The sequence below is a fragment of the Cricetulus griseus genome, chromosome 4 (assembly GCF_003668045.3).
Source record: "Cricetulus griseus strain 17A/GY chromosome 4, alternate assembly CriGri-PICRH-1.0, whole genome shotgun sequence".
NCBI lineage: Eukaryota > Metazoa > Chordata > Mammalia > Rodentia > Cricetidae > Cricetulus > Cricetulus griseus.
Genome location: NC_048597.1, coordinates 151,694,751 through 151,711,864, shown reverse-complemented (window position 1 = coordinate 151,711,864; position 17,114 = coordinate 151,694,751). Strand labels below are relative to the sequence as shown.

General features: G+C 38.9%; 1 protein-coding gene across 1 annotated transcript; it reads left to right on the top strand.

Moving 5' to 3' along the window:
• Window positions 1-2,684: 2,684 nt before the first annotated feature.
• Window positions 2,685-3,629, top strand: LOC100759204 (olfactory receptor 4D5). Its single transcript, XM_027412303.1, has one exon. The coding sequence runs from the start codon at window positions 2,685-2,687 to the stop codon at window positions 3,627-3,629; it is 945 nt and encodes a 314-aa protein (XP_027268104.1).
• The last annotated feature ends 13,485 nt before the right edge of the window (window positions 3,630-17,114 follow it).

The following is a 17,114-nucleotide window of genomic DNA, read 5'->3' as shown; positions in this document are numbered from 1 at the left end:
TACATGTTCTTATTTTTTTTTTTTTTTGGCCTTTTTGAGACAAGGTTTCTCTGTGTAGCTTTGGAGCCTGTCTGTCCTGCCACTCGCTCTGTAGAGCAGGCTGGCCTCGAACTCACAGAGACCCGCCTGCCTCTGCATCCTGAGTGCTGGGATTAAAGGCATGCGCCACCACCTCCGGCCCCATATATGTTCTTAATGCTTTGAAGAAACTCTATTTTATATTGGTATTAATCACATAGTTTTCTTATGACTCAGTGCCCTGAGTAGTTATATTTTTGTGAGTTTGTAGCTTCCATTTATGCTTTGCTCCTCATATGTATGGCATCCTAAGTTCTGCATTGGACAAAACATTTTCTGTCATTTCATCTGACTTCTGACTTTTATGTTTTGCTTGGAATAACTTCATACTTCAATGTTATAATGATTTCTGTGTTTTCTTCTAGAACATTTATTTTACATATTATTTGAATTCAAACATTTAATCCAGTTGGAATTTACTTTTCATGTGTAATATACACATCCCAACTTTTTCCCAAAATATGGCTTTGCGTTGGTGGCACACGCCTTTAATCCCAGCACGCGGGAGGCAGAGGCAGGTGAATTCAAGACCAGCCTGTTCTACAAGAGCTAGTTCCAGGACAGCCTCCAAAGCCACAGAGAAACCCTGTCTCAAAAAACCAAAAAAAAAAAAAAAAAGAAAAAAGAAAAAAAAAAAAGAAAAAAAAAAAAAGAAAAAAAAAAGAAAAAAAAGAAAAAAAAAAAAGAAAAAAAAGCTTCTTTAAGGAGTCTGTAAACTTTTGACAATAAACTTGAATCCCTAGTTTTGTGATGTGTTAACTTCTCAAAATATTGTATGTAGGTATTTTATTCAAGTATATTAATTGTACAAAATGGTGGCCTTTTTGTTTTTTGTTTTTGGTTTTTTGAGACAGGGTTTTGGAGGCTGTCCTGGAACTAGCTCTTGCAGACCTTGTATATGCTAGATAGTGACCCTTGTCAGATGTACAGCTTACAAGTATTTCCTCTATATTTGAGATTGTTTCTTGTTTCCACTACTGGGAAGATTTTAGTTTGGTGTAATCTCATTTACCTATTTTTTTCCTCTTGAGCCTTTGGCATCTTTCCCAAACAAAATCCTTGCCCAGTTCATTGTTTTGTGGTGTTTTCCTGTAGTCATTTTAGCGTTTCAAGTCCTACATGCAAATTTGTTTTGATTTGATATTTGTAACTGAGAAGGCAATGAGCTGGTGCTATTCTGTGTGTGGAGTTGTCCGTGACTATTTATTGACAATGTTAAGAGGTTAACACTTCCTCAACAAGAACTTCAACAGCACTCAGAATAAAAGGAAAAACTATTTCATGAGCACGAAACTCAAGCTTCTGCTCTAGGAGGTTAGGTCATGAGTAGAAACATGTCATGGCTTATTTAGGGCAGGAGGTATTGTCATGATCTTGTCTACATGACCATCCTGGTGTGGGCTTTCATCCTTGATCAGAAAGAGATTTTTCCTGGAACTAAGCACATTTCACAGAAGTTTAAATGGCAGGTTTCTGGTTAGAACAATTTCATCTTAGCAAACAGAACTCGATGTGTAAGCAAGTACTTGTGGTGGTCACTTCTCGAGGCAAAAGGGCAGACAATGTGTTTCACAGTAGAGGAAGATCCAGTCTCACAGAAGCAGAAACCAGCAGTGTAAAACAGTTGGATCTCAAGTATGTAGAAGGAAGACACTGACTCATAGTTCATTTTCTAATTCCTATATGAAGTGTGTTAATCTTCTTGTCTGATGCAAAAATAAATACATAGAAGGGAACCAAATGCTTATTCCTGGGTGCGGTGTCAACTTTAGTTTTTTGTTGTTAGAAGATACAAATAATAACTATGTCATTCCATGGGCATTGTTTGGCATGTGGGGATTCATCAAGCTTTCTAAATCAAAGACATATTATTTCCAGCTTTACAAAGAAGGAAATATTGTCAGTGGTGTCCATATTTTAGTCCTTGAAGCTTGAATGACAGTGTATGATGATTACACTCTTGGTGCTGAATCAATTATAGTACTATGTTTTAAAATTTAAACATACATTGATGCTTGTGTGTGTTGGCTGATTGTGTGTTTTAGTGATGCATGTCTATGAGTGTGGGTGCATTGATGTTTGTGTGTGTTGGTTGATTGATTGTGTTAGTGATGCATGTCTATGGGTGTGGGTGCATTGATGTTTGTGTGTGTTGATTGATTGATTGTATGTGTTATTGATGCATGTCTATGAGTGTGGGTGCATTGATGCTTGTGTGTGTTGATTGATTGTGTGTGTTATTGATGCATGTCTATGGGTGTGGGTGCATTGATGTTAGTGTGTGTTGGTTGATTGATTGTGTGTGCTAGTGGTGTTTGAGTGTGTGTGCACATATTGCACTGTGCACATGTGGAGATCAGAGGACAACTTGCAGGAGTCCCATCCCCCCATTATGTGGGTTTTGGAAATTGAACTCAAGTCATCATGATTTGAAGGGGAGTATCTTTATCTGCTGAAACATCAATTTATAATATTCTTATGTTAAATAAAACAGTGGACACTTGCCCTAGAAGGGACAGAGAGAATTATTTCAGAGAAATTTGCAGTTCCTTTAATGACTATGTCCATTTTTTTGACAGGCTCATTTATCAGGTCACACCAGGTAGATGAACCCAACAAACCATTCCCAGGTGGCAGCATTCGTCCTCCTGGGGCTTTCTCAGGTATGGGAGCTTCGGTTCCTATTCTTCACTCTCTTCTTAGCAGTGTATCTTTTGACTGTCACAGGAAATCTTCTTATTGTTGTCATAGTGACCTTGGACCCACGCTTGCACACAACTATGTATTTTCTCTTAGGAAACCTTTCATTCTTGGACTTCTGCTATTCTTCTATCACTGCCCCCAGGATGCTGGTTGACTTGCTCTCACACAGCCCCACTATTTCCTTTGGAGCCTGTCTGACCCAGCTGTTCTTTTTCCACTTCATTGGAGGAATCAAGATCTTCCTGCTGACTGTCATGGCATATGACCGTTACATTGCCATTTCCCAGCCCCTACGCTACACACTAATTATGAACCAGACAGTCTGTGGGCTCTTCATGGCAGCCTCATGGGTGGGGGGCTTTATCCACTCAATTGTTCAAATTGGACTGACTATCCATCTGCCATTTTGTGGTCCTGACAAGCTGGACAACTTTTATTGTGATGTGCCACAGCTGATCAAATTGGCCTGCACTGACACCTTTGCTTTAGAACTTCTGATGGTGTCTAACAATGGCTTGGTCACTCTCATGTGTTTTCTGGTGCTGCTGGGCTCCTATACAGCCCTGCTTGTGATGCTCCGGAGTCACTCGAGGGAGGGACGCAGCAAGGCCCTGTCTACCTGTGCCTCTCACATTGCTGTGGTGACTATCATTTTTGTACCTTGCGTCTACATCTATGCAAGGCCTTTTAGGACATTTCCCATGGATAAGGCAGTTTCTGTGCTATACACAATGGTCACCCCCATGCTGAATCCTGCCATTTATACCCTGAGAAATAAAGAAGTGATTGCGGCCATGAAGAAGCTGTGGAGGAGGCAGACAGATTTTCTTGGTTCTTCAGAGCATTGATTACTTAGCAGTAGCCAGTATTTGAGGAACTGAAAAATAATTCAGAAGATCCAAGAAGTCGATAAAACTCCATGCCTGTTGCTTAAGAATTGTTTTAACCTTAGTTAATTTCTGGTGTCTTGACCATGAGTAGACTATTCCAGAACCGCTATGTGCCTTCTAGAAAAAAAAAAAAGTAGCAACTTGTATATAGTGTAGAGAGCATGTTCCAGGAAGGGTGTGGTGCTGACCATGCTAAGAATGTTCTAGTCTAGAAATTCCTTTTCAAAGAAATTTCTTAGGGGCAGGTGATTAAAATAGATGTCCACCACATCAGGGCTTAGGCCCTCCCCCATGTGTCCAGGCCAAGAGGGCATCCCTTCACATGGGATGGCTCTCAAAGTCCCTTCTTATACCAGGGAAAAATACTAACCCACTACCAGGGGCCCCCTAGAGTGCCGAGGCCTCCTCATGGACATCCATGTTCAGGGGTCTGATTCAGTCCTATGCTGGCCTCCCAGACAGCAGTCTGGGGTCCATGTGCTCCCCCTTGTTCAGGCCAGCTGATTCTGTGGGTTTCACCCGCCTGGTACTGACCCCTTTGATCTTCATTCCTCCCTCTCTGCAACTAGGTTCCAGAGTTCAGTTCAGTATATATCTGTGGATGTCTGCCTCTGTTTCCATCAGCCACTGGATGAGGGCTCTAGGATGGCATAAAATGATCTCCCATGCTCTTGGATAGGTAGAATCAACGTAGTAAAAATTGCAATCTTGCCAAAAGTAACCATTCTCGTTCTTGAACAGAGGGTGGTATGAGAGGATTCTTAAGTGTCCTTCCCAGTTCCACTTCAGCCTCAGAAGCTTTGGATTTTCTTTGCTGTGTTCTCCTGACTTAATCGGGTGCAGAAACTACACGTGAAAATGATTGAAAAAGAAGAACAAATGCGCTGAGCAGTGGTGGAGCATGCCTTTAATCCCAGCACTTGGGAAGCAGAGGCGGGTGGATCTCCATGAGTTCGAGGCCAGCCTGGTCTACAAAACGAGGGTGCCAGGAGAGGATCCAAAGCTACACAGAGAAACCATGTCTCGCAAAACCAAACAGAACAAGAACAAATGCTTCTGTTTCTAAAAAAACTATGGACTTTTTCTTTGGAAAAATTTCACTCTTGTATACAATGTATCATAATTGGTTCACAAATCCCTCCAAATTCCCCCAAGATGCCTTAAACACTTCTCCCTCCCAAACTCTCAAACCTTGCTTTTTTTGAGTCCAAGATTTGAGTCCAAGTAGAGCTGCTTATATGTATATGGGTGAGTCATCATCCACCTGGACATGGTGTAGTGAACTCTTATGACATTAGTTTTGAGACAAAGCCTTGCTATATGGTCCAGGTTGTTCTCAAACACATGATATTTCTGTCTCAGTCCCCCAAATTCTGAGATTTTAAGTGTGTCCTCACATCTGGTTAATGATTGCCAACTTGATATGATTGCAAGACTTAGATTGGTAGGTATCTTTTGTGCTTGCCTCTCTCAGCCCCAAAATAAATATTTGAAATAGAAAGCACAATAAATACGTGTTTTAAGGAGGCTACTTAAACATTTTGATTTATTGTTCTCAGAATGTTTGCCCTGTGAACTACCAAATACTTCCGGTAGACTACAAAATGAATGCATCTGAGTAGACTGGTAACTACACAGATGATTGGAAATTAAATGACCATTTTCACCTAATTTAGATCTGAACTTGAAGTGAAATTTATGAGTCTGAGGAATCTAAAGAGATTTATAATATTACAAATTGTAAGGCTTTTTACAATTGCTTGACAGAATGATATATATTGTGTCATTCAGAGAAAATTGACATTTTCTCTGAAATGATGGCAAACACCTACTTACTTCAGATAGGGAACTGATGACAGACCAAGTTAATGATACCACTGAAGTCCAATTTAAGTTGCATTTATTGGATTACTGACAGGAGTGTGGACAACTCAAAGGAAGATGCGTCATTAAAACCTCTTCAAGCATGGGTGATAACTAATGAAAGCTAAGACACCAGAGCCTTCTGCACAGTCTACATGCAACTTGACAAGTTGAAGAGTTTCCTCTATTCATCAGTTTTTACTGCTATCTAACCTTCAGGAGGGATGGGCCTTGTAAATCTTTTAAATTTCAGGGACTTCTTGAGACCTGTGAATTGTTCATTTCCAAATCTTAATTGATCAACCTTTAGAGATTCCTAAGTTTTTCTTTTTTTTAAAAAAATTTAAATTAGAAGCAAGCTTCTTTTACATGTCAATCCCAGTTCCCTGATTCCTTAAGTTTTAATGAGCTTCCCTCCAAGATGAAACATTGCACTTCAGAACAAATTACTAATTGAAAGCTTAATATTTCTTTCTTCTAAATGGGAGATGTATTTTTCCTATGTGATTTAATTGGCAAAGCAAATAATAAAGCAATCGTCAAAAGACTGACACATTATTTTGATTCTTCCTGTTGAAATCATTGCCTACCATTTTAAAAAATAGGTCAATCAATACAGGTCAAGTACCCCAATGTGTATTGACAGTAGTTGGAGTTAAGAACTGTGGGTTGGCTGGCCATCTGTCCACTGCCATTTGGCGTATACAATTTAAAGGCCCTCTACGTATAGGGTGTTTTCTTATTTTTAAATGATTTTTAAGAGGTGGGAAGAAATTTATTTGACTTGCTTATGGTAAAAAAACAGTGTAACTGCTATCTCTCAGCTGTGTATGCTTAATGTATACAATTTATATACTATCTGCTTATTTTTCTCTATATCTAAATCTACATATCTATATCTACTTATCTATTTGCCTATCTTACTACTGAAATGTACTTTGAATGATGATGAACTTGCTGTGAACATCTATTAGAGATGTATGTTTGATCAGATCTAGGTTTAGTCTATAGTTCTGAAATCTGTGATGTTAGAGCTCCAAATCATTTTTTGTTATCTATGCAAGCATGATGGCACATAACTGTAGTCTCTGAACTGGTGAAGATCAATGAAGACTTTGAATTCAAGTCCAGCCTGGGATATATAGAAGACTCCATCTCAAAAAGTAAATGATGTTTTATCCTGATTTAAAATAAAAATAATAAATTAGACAAGTAGAAATGAACAACAACAAGATAAGACAGGATATGAAGAATTAATATTATGTAATTGGAGGATTCAGTGCTCTATAAATAATCTGGAATCCTTTGTTTAATTTGTGCCATATGTTACTAAATTGGAACACAAGTGTTATTACATTCTATGTAATTTTTAGAGACATGTGTTTACCTCACTATTGAAAGGCCCACACAACTCAATCCTGTTTTTAGTTAATTTTTATAATAGTCTCTCTCTCTATCTCTTTGTGTGTGTGTTTGTGTGTGTGTGTGTGTGTGTGTGTGTGTGTGTGTGTGTGTGTGTGTGTGTGTGTGTGCGTGTGTGAGTGTGTGTTGGGGGGCATACATGACAGCCTGTGTGTGGATGTCAGAGGAAAATTTGTAGTGCTTAGTTTTCTCCTTATATTGTTTGTGGCCTGTTGATCAAATTTGTGGTCTTCTGTTTTAGGGGCAAGCACAATTACCCAGTGTTGAACCATCTTGATGCACTCAATATATTGTATATACATGGAAGCCTACAAAATATAAGAAAACATTTTGTACATGTTCAAGGACAATAAAATGGTCCTATAATTCTCACTAAAATCATATTTCTTATAAACAATTGAGGATCACTAACTGGATCTTGCTTACCTCCCCATCCGTAGGTCTACCTTGATTTGTCTCATAGGCTTTCAAAGTTCTGAATGTGTCAACATACTAATGATACAATAAGATTTCCTCAGAATCATAAGAAAGGAGTCTATATATGCTTTCATACCTAGAAACTCTACTTCATAGAAAACATATTTAGAGACTCTGGGAAGGCTGTAGCAAGGATAGTGGGTGACAATCTAACATGTCATGTATCTATAAAGATCTATCTTTTACTAGCTTAGGGTACTACTTGACTACTCCACATTTGTAGCACAAATTTCAGAAAAATTTCAATCTGACAGTCTCATAAGGATACTTCTTTTGACTTGTGATCAACATTATTTCTTCACAGCAGTGAGCTTAGATCACTTTAACACATTACTTTTTCTCCCATAGGGCTTGAAAGTGAGTGGTTCATGAGAGTGTGATGACATAATTAAGGACAGAGACATCTTAATTCTATTTGTGCAAACTCCAATTCAGAAATGCAAGCATAAAAATGTAAGGCAAGATGATGCTTCCAAAATTACTAATTCTTCAGTAATGGACTCCAGTGAGAGTGAAAAAGATGAAATTCAATCCCTAAATTCAAAATAGTAATTATAGTAACATGATTAAGCTTAGAAATGAATTCAAAGAGACTATGAAAATGGTTAGTAAAACAAGGAAATCAGTACATGTCAGGGCAGAGGAGAGAAATAACTTACATTAATGATAGTTGAGATTTTATCTTGTCCTAGTCAGAATAGCCAAGATTAATAAAACACAGGACCACACATGCTGGCAAGGATGATTGGGAAAGAGACACTTACTCCTTGCTTCTGGGAGTTCAACTGTTAAGAAACCTAAAATTTGTGGGCAAATAAATAGAGCCAGAAACAATCATGCTGAGTAAGGTAGCCAAAACTCAAAATGACAAACATTGTGCATTTTTCTTCTATATGGATGTTAGCTTTTATGACTTAGATATGTGTGTTTAATTTAGAACACCAAGAGAGGTTAAGTAGCTAGTATGGGACTAGATGTGGGGAGAAATGGATCTTTTAAAGAAGGGGAAATAGGTTCCAGATCCCCTGAACGAGGAGGTCAGTTTGGAGGTCTGGACAATCTATGGGACCACTGGTAGTGGATCAGTATTTAGCCCTAGTACACAATGGACTTTGGGAGCTCACTCCACATAGAGGGATACTTTGTCAGCCTAGAAACACTGGGGAGGCTCTAGGCCCTGTTCCAAATAATATGACAGACTTTGAAGATCCCCATGGAAGGCCTCGCCCTCCCTGGGGAGCAGAAAAGGGTTGGAACTGGGGGTCAGTGGGGGGCAGAGGAGGAGAGGAGGGAGAGGGAACTGAGACTGACATGTAAAAGAAGCTCGTTTCTAATTTAAATAAAAAATAAAAAATAAAATTAGACACAGACAAAAAAGAAAGCCACTTCACCTTCTACTGTTAAGTCTACCTGCTAAACTATTTCTGTACTTCTACACACACACACACACACACACACACACACACACACACACACACAGACACAAACACAGACAAACTCACACACAGACACACACACAGACACAAACACAGACAAACTCACACACAGACACACACAGACACACACACAGACACAAACACAGACAAACACACACACAGACACACACAGACACGCACATACACACACACACACAGACACACACAGACACGCACATACACACACAGACACACAGAGAAACAGACAGACACACAGACAAAGACACAGACACACACACACACACACACACACACACACACACACACACACACACACACCAAGTTCACCTATTTTAGAAGTGTCTCTGCTTCCCCTTCAGATCAGGGAAGGAACAAGAGTCCCTAGGGATCTCAACTCCAATCTGTCAAATGGACTTCCAGGAAAGTCATGTGTTAACACTGGAAAAGATGACACATGTAGAAAGAGAAAATCAACTTATCCTTTATCCTAGAACTTTAATATTCTTTTTAATTTTAAAAATAATTCCTGTAAACAAATAAGAAGTGGTGAATGGAGAGATGGCTGAGTGGTTAAGAGCACTTCCTGTTCTTCTAGTAGACCGAGGTTGGCCCCCAGTACCCAATTCAGACAATTCACAATGCCTGTAGCTCCAGCTCCAGGGAATCTGACAGCCTGTCCTGGCCTCCTCAATCACCCCACATAGCCACGCCACACTCACACAGATATATATATATATATATATATATATATATATCTGTGTGTGTGTGTGTGTGTGTGTGTGTGTGTGTGTGTGTGTGTATGTATATAGTGAATAAGTGAATATTGGGCTAATTTCCATTTCAGTCAGGGATACTAATCTATCATAGAAGAAATACACCAGAGTAATATGAAGGTCAGAAGCCAATCTTCTAGACAAGTTACTCACAGTATGAAGAAACAGAGGGGTACTAAGATCTGGCACTTGCTGAAGAGCAGAAAGCAAAGAAAGTAGGACCTGCTTGAGAGGCAGGCTGAGGTGGAAGAGCAGGTCATGTCCATTCCTCAGTTTCATTGAGTGCTTAGATGAAGAGGAAGGGGCCCTCTGTTTCTGAGGTGGCACTGGGAGTATATGGATGAAGCTGTGGGGATCCCAAGGGATCGTGGTTGGCTTACACTACAGCCTATGTCTAATCAAACAAATTCTAATGGACATAACGGAAGGGTATGCAACTTGATCCTGCAACATAACATGGACAGAACATATGATTTCTAGCTATGTAGTGAACAAAATTCAAGAATGAAATTGACCCAATGCCTCACTCACACTTGTGTACACACACACACACACACACACACACACACACACACGATAGATAGATAGATATGATATGATATATACATCTTTATTTTTGTGACTGCCAGGAAGGCAGGTGTAATCTAATGTAATCTACATTAACTATCGGTGAGAGGGACGATGGTTGTCTCTAACAGTTTGGTGCCACGCACTATGATTTTATTTTAAAGTCCACTCTTTGACAGAGGTGTGGGTAAGCTGAGGGGTAGTGAATGGAAAAAGTATTTTTTTGCCTTTTGTTATCTTGTTTTAAAGCATGAAACACTCGTGTTCCAGATATAAGGATAACTTTTTTAAAAAGCAGTTCAAGTCCTGCAAGACAGTTTCATGATAATAAAGAAGAAAGCCACGAATCTAAACAATTTAAGACAGAGAGCTAAAGAGAAAAGGCAGAGTGTGAGCATGGACTGGGTATAGTGAGTGGTCTCTGGGGTCCAACACAGAACACAGAGTTGTATGGAGTGGCAGCTTCCAACATGGGCTCCACAGCCAGACAAGTCCTAGACATGATACTTAATGCCTGTGTGACCTTGATCAAGATGCACAACTTCACCGTGTCTCAAAGCTTGATACGAATCGTGGATATACTAACAGAGTGCACACTTAGCTCAAGTCCACAGTGCTCAGCACAAATAGAATCCTGCCACTGTCAGGTGCTTCAGTTATGGGTAATGTTTGTCCTTGGGGCTATTTCAAAATGGCTAATGTGGTTCCACCTGGCCTGCTTAGGGCCAGAATTCAAGACAGCTGAGCTTCTTTTAAATTTATCCCAATGTCACAGGCCATGTAAAGAGTCATTCCTGAGGGCTGAGGGAGAGTCCAATTGATAAAGGGCTTACTGTACAAATATGAGGGCTTGGGTTTGATCCCCAGAACCCACATAAAAACCACTTAGTGTATGCTTCATACCTGTAACCCCAACACTGAGCAGGAGGATTTCTGAGGCTCAACAATCAGCCAGCCTAGACTACTAGGTAAAAGACATGGTCTCAAAAAAAAAAAAAAAGAGGAAGATGAATGTGCCTAAAGAACATCACTCAAGGTTGTCTTCTGACTCCACATGCACATGTCTTCATGCACACACATGTATACTGTGTATGCACATGTACACACACACACACACACACACACACACACACACACACACACACAGTCTTTGTGGAGTCTCTTGGGAGCCTTTGGAGATGGCAGGATTGGGGATTTACAGAGGTAACCATAAAAAGGGGAAATAGAATACATTGTTCTGAAGAGATAAAGGGGAAACTAGAATTGAAGAATTAAATGGGGAGGGAGATGGAAAGTCATGGTAGAAGAGAGGGTATGAAGAGACAACACTAAAGACTTTTTGAAATAGCTATATAGAGGCCTATGACTGCAGAATCTTCTCAAAATACATACACATATAAAAAGAGTTTAAATGGAGTTACAATACAATGGGAGTGATAATGCCCCAACTAGATATCTTATATTATCAAATAAAGCTTCCAGTATTTGGAATGGGTTACATCCTTTATAGTTGTTACCCCCCTGTCAATGGTGATGTTAGTTAGTGGCTGTCCTCTACAACTTGACAGTTAGATGCTATTGCTGAAGGTACGGCATACTTATGTTGTGGAACATTGGGAGATCTTGTTGGTACTCAACTGCAAGTCATGCTCACTGGCTAGCATTCATACTTCTGAAAGATGTTACACACTTCAGCAGAAGAGGAAAGCAATAATTAATCTCACTTGAGAATTAATCCAGGGAGCTACAGTAAGGAGCTGCCTGAAAGATAAGCCTCTGGTGCAAGAATGGCACACATGTTGTAGGAGTAACCAAACACATTTAAGTTGGACTTAAGGCTTGCTTCATAAGACCCATATCTAACACTGTCGATGAGACCAAGACCCTGAGTCTAGATAGGTCATAAGCCCTAGGGGAAAACCTAAGAATGTTTGAGAAACTCCTAAGGAAACCTACTGTTTTTTAAGCTTTATGCACATGTGTAATACGTTTACTTGCATTTTTACATATTCATACAAGTATATGTGTTAGAGTTATCCTGAAAGGAGATGTTGCTCATACCAGAAGCTATAGGTTGCCAGATAAAAAGCTCAAGTTTTTAGTAAAGTTTATCCTGGACACCATCAAAACAATATAAGCTTTTGTAATTGCTCTTGGTTGACCACCAGAATTTTGTGATAAGACCTCATTGTTACACACACCACACACATTGGTTACAGGGCATGGAGGAATCAATTTGTTATTGATTAGAGCACTTCCTTCCTGCTGGCTTTTCATACTACTGGAAAATGCTATGTAGGCTTCTGGAGGAAATGCTGTTAACAAGCTAACTGGCTGTGAATAATGTGAGCTTCAGTAATGACTGGAATGGCAAGATATGGTACAATAGTGGCATAAATGTTACTATGGTGACCCATTGATTTCTGATTGGATTTAAGGCTTAATTTATGCCTGGTACTATAAATCTAGACCAAAACCCATGGCTGGGGTGGGTACAGGTCCTAGAGATGAACCTACTGATACAATTTTCCTAAATGGACATAGTATCACACTGCTCTCTGAATACAATCTTAAATCTCATTGGAAAAATTTAATTTTATGGTGGCAGCACTTCATAGGAATCTCAGAACTCAGCAAAACTCAGAGAACAGGTTTCTGTGAAGTGCTCAGTCATAAACTGGACATCTGTGTCACAAACCCTCTTTCCCAAAACTCAGCAGCCATATGAGAAGAAATTTGGAAATATAGTGAGAAACAGAAGTTGGGGAGGACTGAGACAAAGCTGTGTTCTTTTGGCATGACAAGACAACTATGCTTATTAACTCTGACCAGCTCTGATGATTTACACAAGACCTGAACAAGATCAATCCAGTCAACATTCCAATATGAATGTCAGAGGTGCTCACATGTTCCCTCCCTTAGCTGAGGAGCAACTGAGAGTTGATGGCTTTTGGGGATAGTAGGGTAAATTTTCCTTAAGGGTGTGGCCCCTGGTGTTTGCCCCCATGGTCTAGTGGATAGCCTCATACTTGTGATTATATGGGTATCACAACGTGGACTTGGTGGGCTATGAAAAATAAACCTGAAAGTTGGGAGGAGGTGCTTGGATGAATCTTAGAGGGGTTAGGGGATGGCTGGATATTATCAAAATACATTGTATACATGTATGATATTCTCAAAGAATTAATTAAAAGTATACCAAAAGCAATGGAGATTAATTTTAAGACAGAAATACTGAAAAATGAAATTTGAGGAATGAAAAGCTCATTAAGACAAGTAAAACCTCAGTGAACAGTCATACCATTAGAAGGGACAAGTAAGACAAGATGGTTAGAGTTTGGTACACTTTTGCTTACCATGACCAAGTGTGTTTCATTTCAGGGATGCAAGGATGGCTTAATATACACAATTCAATAAATGTAATATATTGTAGATGTGATGAATAGATTGAAGTACAGAAATCACATGACAACCTCTATAGAAGCAGAAAAAGGCTATTGACAAAGTCCACCATTGAATGAAACTAGAACAGTGTCCAACCTTACAATCTGAAAGCACAAATCATGCCAATGCATATAATGTAACTTTTTTATTTGTAGTCATTTTTATTTTCCAAACATTCTAGACTCTCTAAACCTTGACTCTATTTAGGTTTAGAGATCCTTATTTAAAAACAGAATAGTGAATACAAGAAGAGTTCTCTACTTCTAACCTGGGGAAAGGGAGTCAGGGATGAACTAGCTTTACTCCGATATTCAGGAAGCATGCCCTAAGAGTGTTAAATGAGTACCATGAGTGAACTCTGTCTTACTGGTGGGTCAGGTATATAGAGAAGTAGGATAAATCCTTGATCTTCAGTCTAGAATCTTTTCTCAAGCATATCTCTTACTTTTGTAATTACTTAATTCCCATTCATTCTCCTTGCGTAAAATTCCTAGAATAAGTTATTTCCTTTACCAGGCCCAAACTGATAGAACTCTCAACAGTCAGATACTTCTGTCAACTATGCTAAATAAACACCTTATCCAGACTATGTTTTAGTGTTGAAATTGCAGACTTCACCAATAGAAGCTTACTGTAATGGCTAATATGGATTGTCAAGTTGACAGAATCTAGAATCACCAAAGAGACAAGCATCTGGATATATCTATGAGGGATGTTTTAGATTAGATTAACTTAGGTGAGAAGACACACCCTAAATGTGAACACCATCATTCTCTGGGTTATACTTTAGACTTCATTAAAATGACAAAGTAAACTGAACCCCAACATTAATCACTCTCTGCTTCCTGGTGCTGTGACTTCTCAACCAGATGGACTTTGTCTCCTCAAATTGTAAACTTAAATAAACTCTCTAATAAGTTGCTTCTTGTCAGGGATTTTCACACATAACTGAGAAAAGTAACTAATACACATCAAGAATCAAGGAATGACTCGCTTGGTGGTGGTGGAGCATGCCTTTAATCCCAGCACTATGGAGTCAGAGGCAGGCAGATCTCTGTGAGTTTGAGGCCAACCTGATTTATAGAGCAAGTTCCAGGACAGGCTCCAAAGCTACACATAAAAAATCCTGTCTCAAAAAAAACAAAAAAATGGCTCAAAAATATTTCTCAATATTGTGTTTGACCATTTGACATTCAAACTCAGAAAAAAAATAAAATATGAACATCACAAGGGATTGATACCACTACTATCTGTTTAGAAAGGGGTTCTGGGTTGGGAAGATGACTCATTAGTTAAACGTGCTTGTTGCCAGGACTGATGACTTGATTTTAGTCTCCTATGGTGAAAGGAGAGAAACAAGTCCTAGAACTTGAAATCGTCCTTTGAACTCGAAAAATGAAGTGTAGCTTGCGTATGCTGCCCACACAAATGAATGCAATATAAAAGTTTAAGTGGAATTCTTTTTCTCTTAACTTATTATTTCTACTTTAATTAATACACCTGGATGTGTTATGTGTGTTAGGGAAAATTGTAATGTCTACTGGTAGTGTGAGTTGCTATTCTACAGATATGAGGTAGTTCATAGTTTTGGCCAGCTTGAAAGAATGTGTTGAAGTCTGCAAAGCATTAAATTCACTTCAACTCTTTTCTGGATTCTTAATATTCCAATTAAGATAATTTACTGAATGTTCACTGGTATTGTAGAGTGTCTTCTTATCTCTTCCCCTTTGGCACCTAAAGTTGTTGTTTATTTCACTAAGATACATGCACAGATATATGTATGCCACACCAGCCCCATAACTATCAATATCTAAAACAGAAACCAGAGATTATGCCAAAACTACTATGATCTTACTAATAATTTAGGCAGCTGTAAAATTAACTAAAAAAGACAATGATACCAGAGAGAAAAACTCTCATTCCCCTTCCTGTGATAGAGTCTAGGAAACTTGTAGACATGAGTCATTTTGTAGGAATTCTGGAGTAAAACATACAGGAGTGGATATAAGAGAGAGATTCACTTCTTATTGTTATAGTCTATGCCATCTAGATGAACATATCTGTATGAATATATTAATCATACGTTTTTAATAATTTTTTTAGTAGTACTCATGCATAAAGTTAATGTTTTAATTTATTTTTAAAACCACAATTATTTATAATCATAGTTATACATTTATTTTCAATATGCTTGTCAATTTTTCTGGGCATTTCTTGCAGGTTAGTCAGCATAAAAAATTACACCAAAAGAGCAGGTTATATTTAGGAATATATGTGTATATACATCTATGCATGCAATCACAATCAGTGAAAAAATAGACCATGAATTTGAAGGAGAGCGGGGAAAGGTGTATGGGGGGGGGGTTGGAGGAAGGAAAGGGAGAAGAGAAAAGTGATTATGGTATCATCTCAAAAAAGTTAGAAAAATTGTCTTTTGGAACACAAACACAATCCATCCGGCTAAACATGTTTTTCTTTTTCTTCATTTTTATGATAATACAGAATAACCCAAAGCTTACATTTCCACTAACTTTCCTACATTAGAACATATTAGGCTCTGATGAATTAAAAGACGAGCCAGGATGAGCAAAAATGATGTCATAAGCTTATATTTTATAGTGCTGCAGAGATTTTATAGGAACAGGTACTGAAGGTAAAGAAAAGGTAATTTTGATTTTTATGACTTGGGATATGCCCAAATATACGTAAAATTTTGACATTTTAATAAGCCATTGTTATTGAAGCTGGCTGTACAGGTGGGTACTGGATTTTGCTTAACTTCAAAGCCTGCCTGCTCTTCGGAGAAAGCCCTGGGGAAGCATAGGCCTTCCAACCTTTAATCAGGTCCCAAGGATTTTCCAACTCATTAAACCCCTTGGGCCATATTACCTGCTGGCTCTTTTGATATTAGACAGTGCTATTAACTAACTTAGGCTTGTAGAGGACACTCTGTGCAAAGCCACCCTAGAAATCATGAGCAGCCCATAGTTTCTCAGAGCTTGGAGGAGTTGAATTAGGAAAAACAACTGAACAGATCTGTCCCCTTCACCCTGTGTAGTTACTCCCTAAAATTAATCAAAGCTATTTGCCCTGCATGGCAATTGGGCAGAAGAGTTATCCATTTCCTCTCCTGGTGGGGATGTAAAATGGTGAGTGTGCAGCTGTGTGTAAAGTCCTCTGCTATCAAACCTCATCTAGGGGAGCCAGGGGGTCTTTCATGGGTTTCATCTTCTCTCTCCTGAGAACTCCACTGAGCTGAGAGAGGTAGACTGTCAAAGTAGAAATGGGGCAGAGATTCTGTAGGGCAAGGAAACAGTCATTATCACATTGAATAAAATTGTCTTCTGTGTTTTCACATTCATGCTTATACATTCTCTCAATTACATGGAATTTAGATTCTCTCAATTATATGAAATTTAGACAAACACAAAGGTCCTGACATGTTAGGCTAGAGCCCACCT

What these genes read in the sequence shown, in the direction of transcription:
- LOC100759204 (XM_027412303.1), top strand. Translation starts at nt 2,685, where the DNA reads ATGAACCCAACAAACCATTCCCAGGTGGCAGCATTCGTCCTCCTGGGG.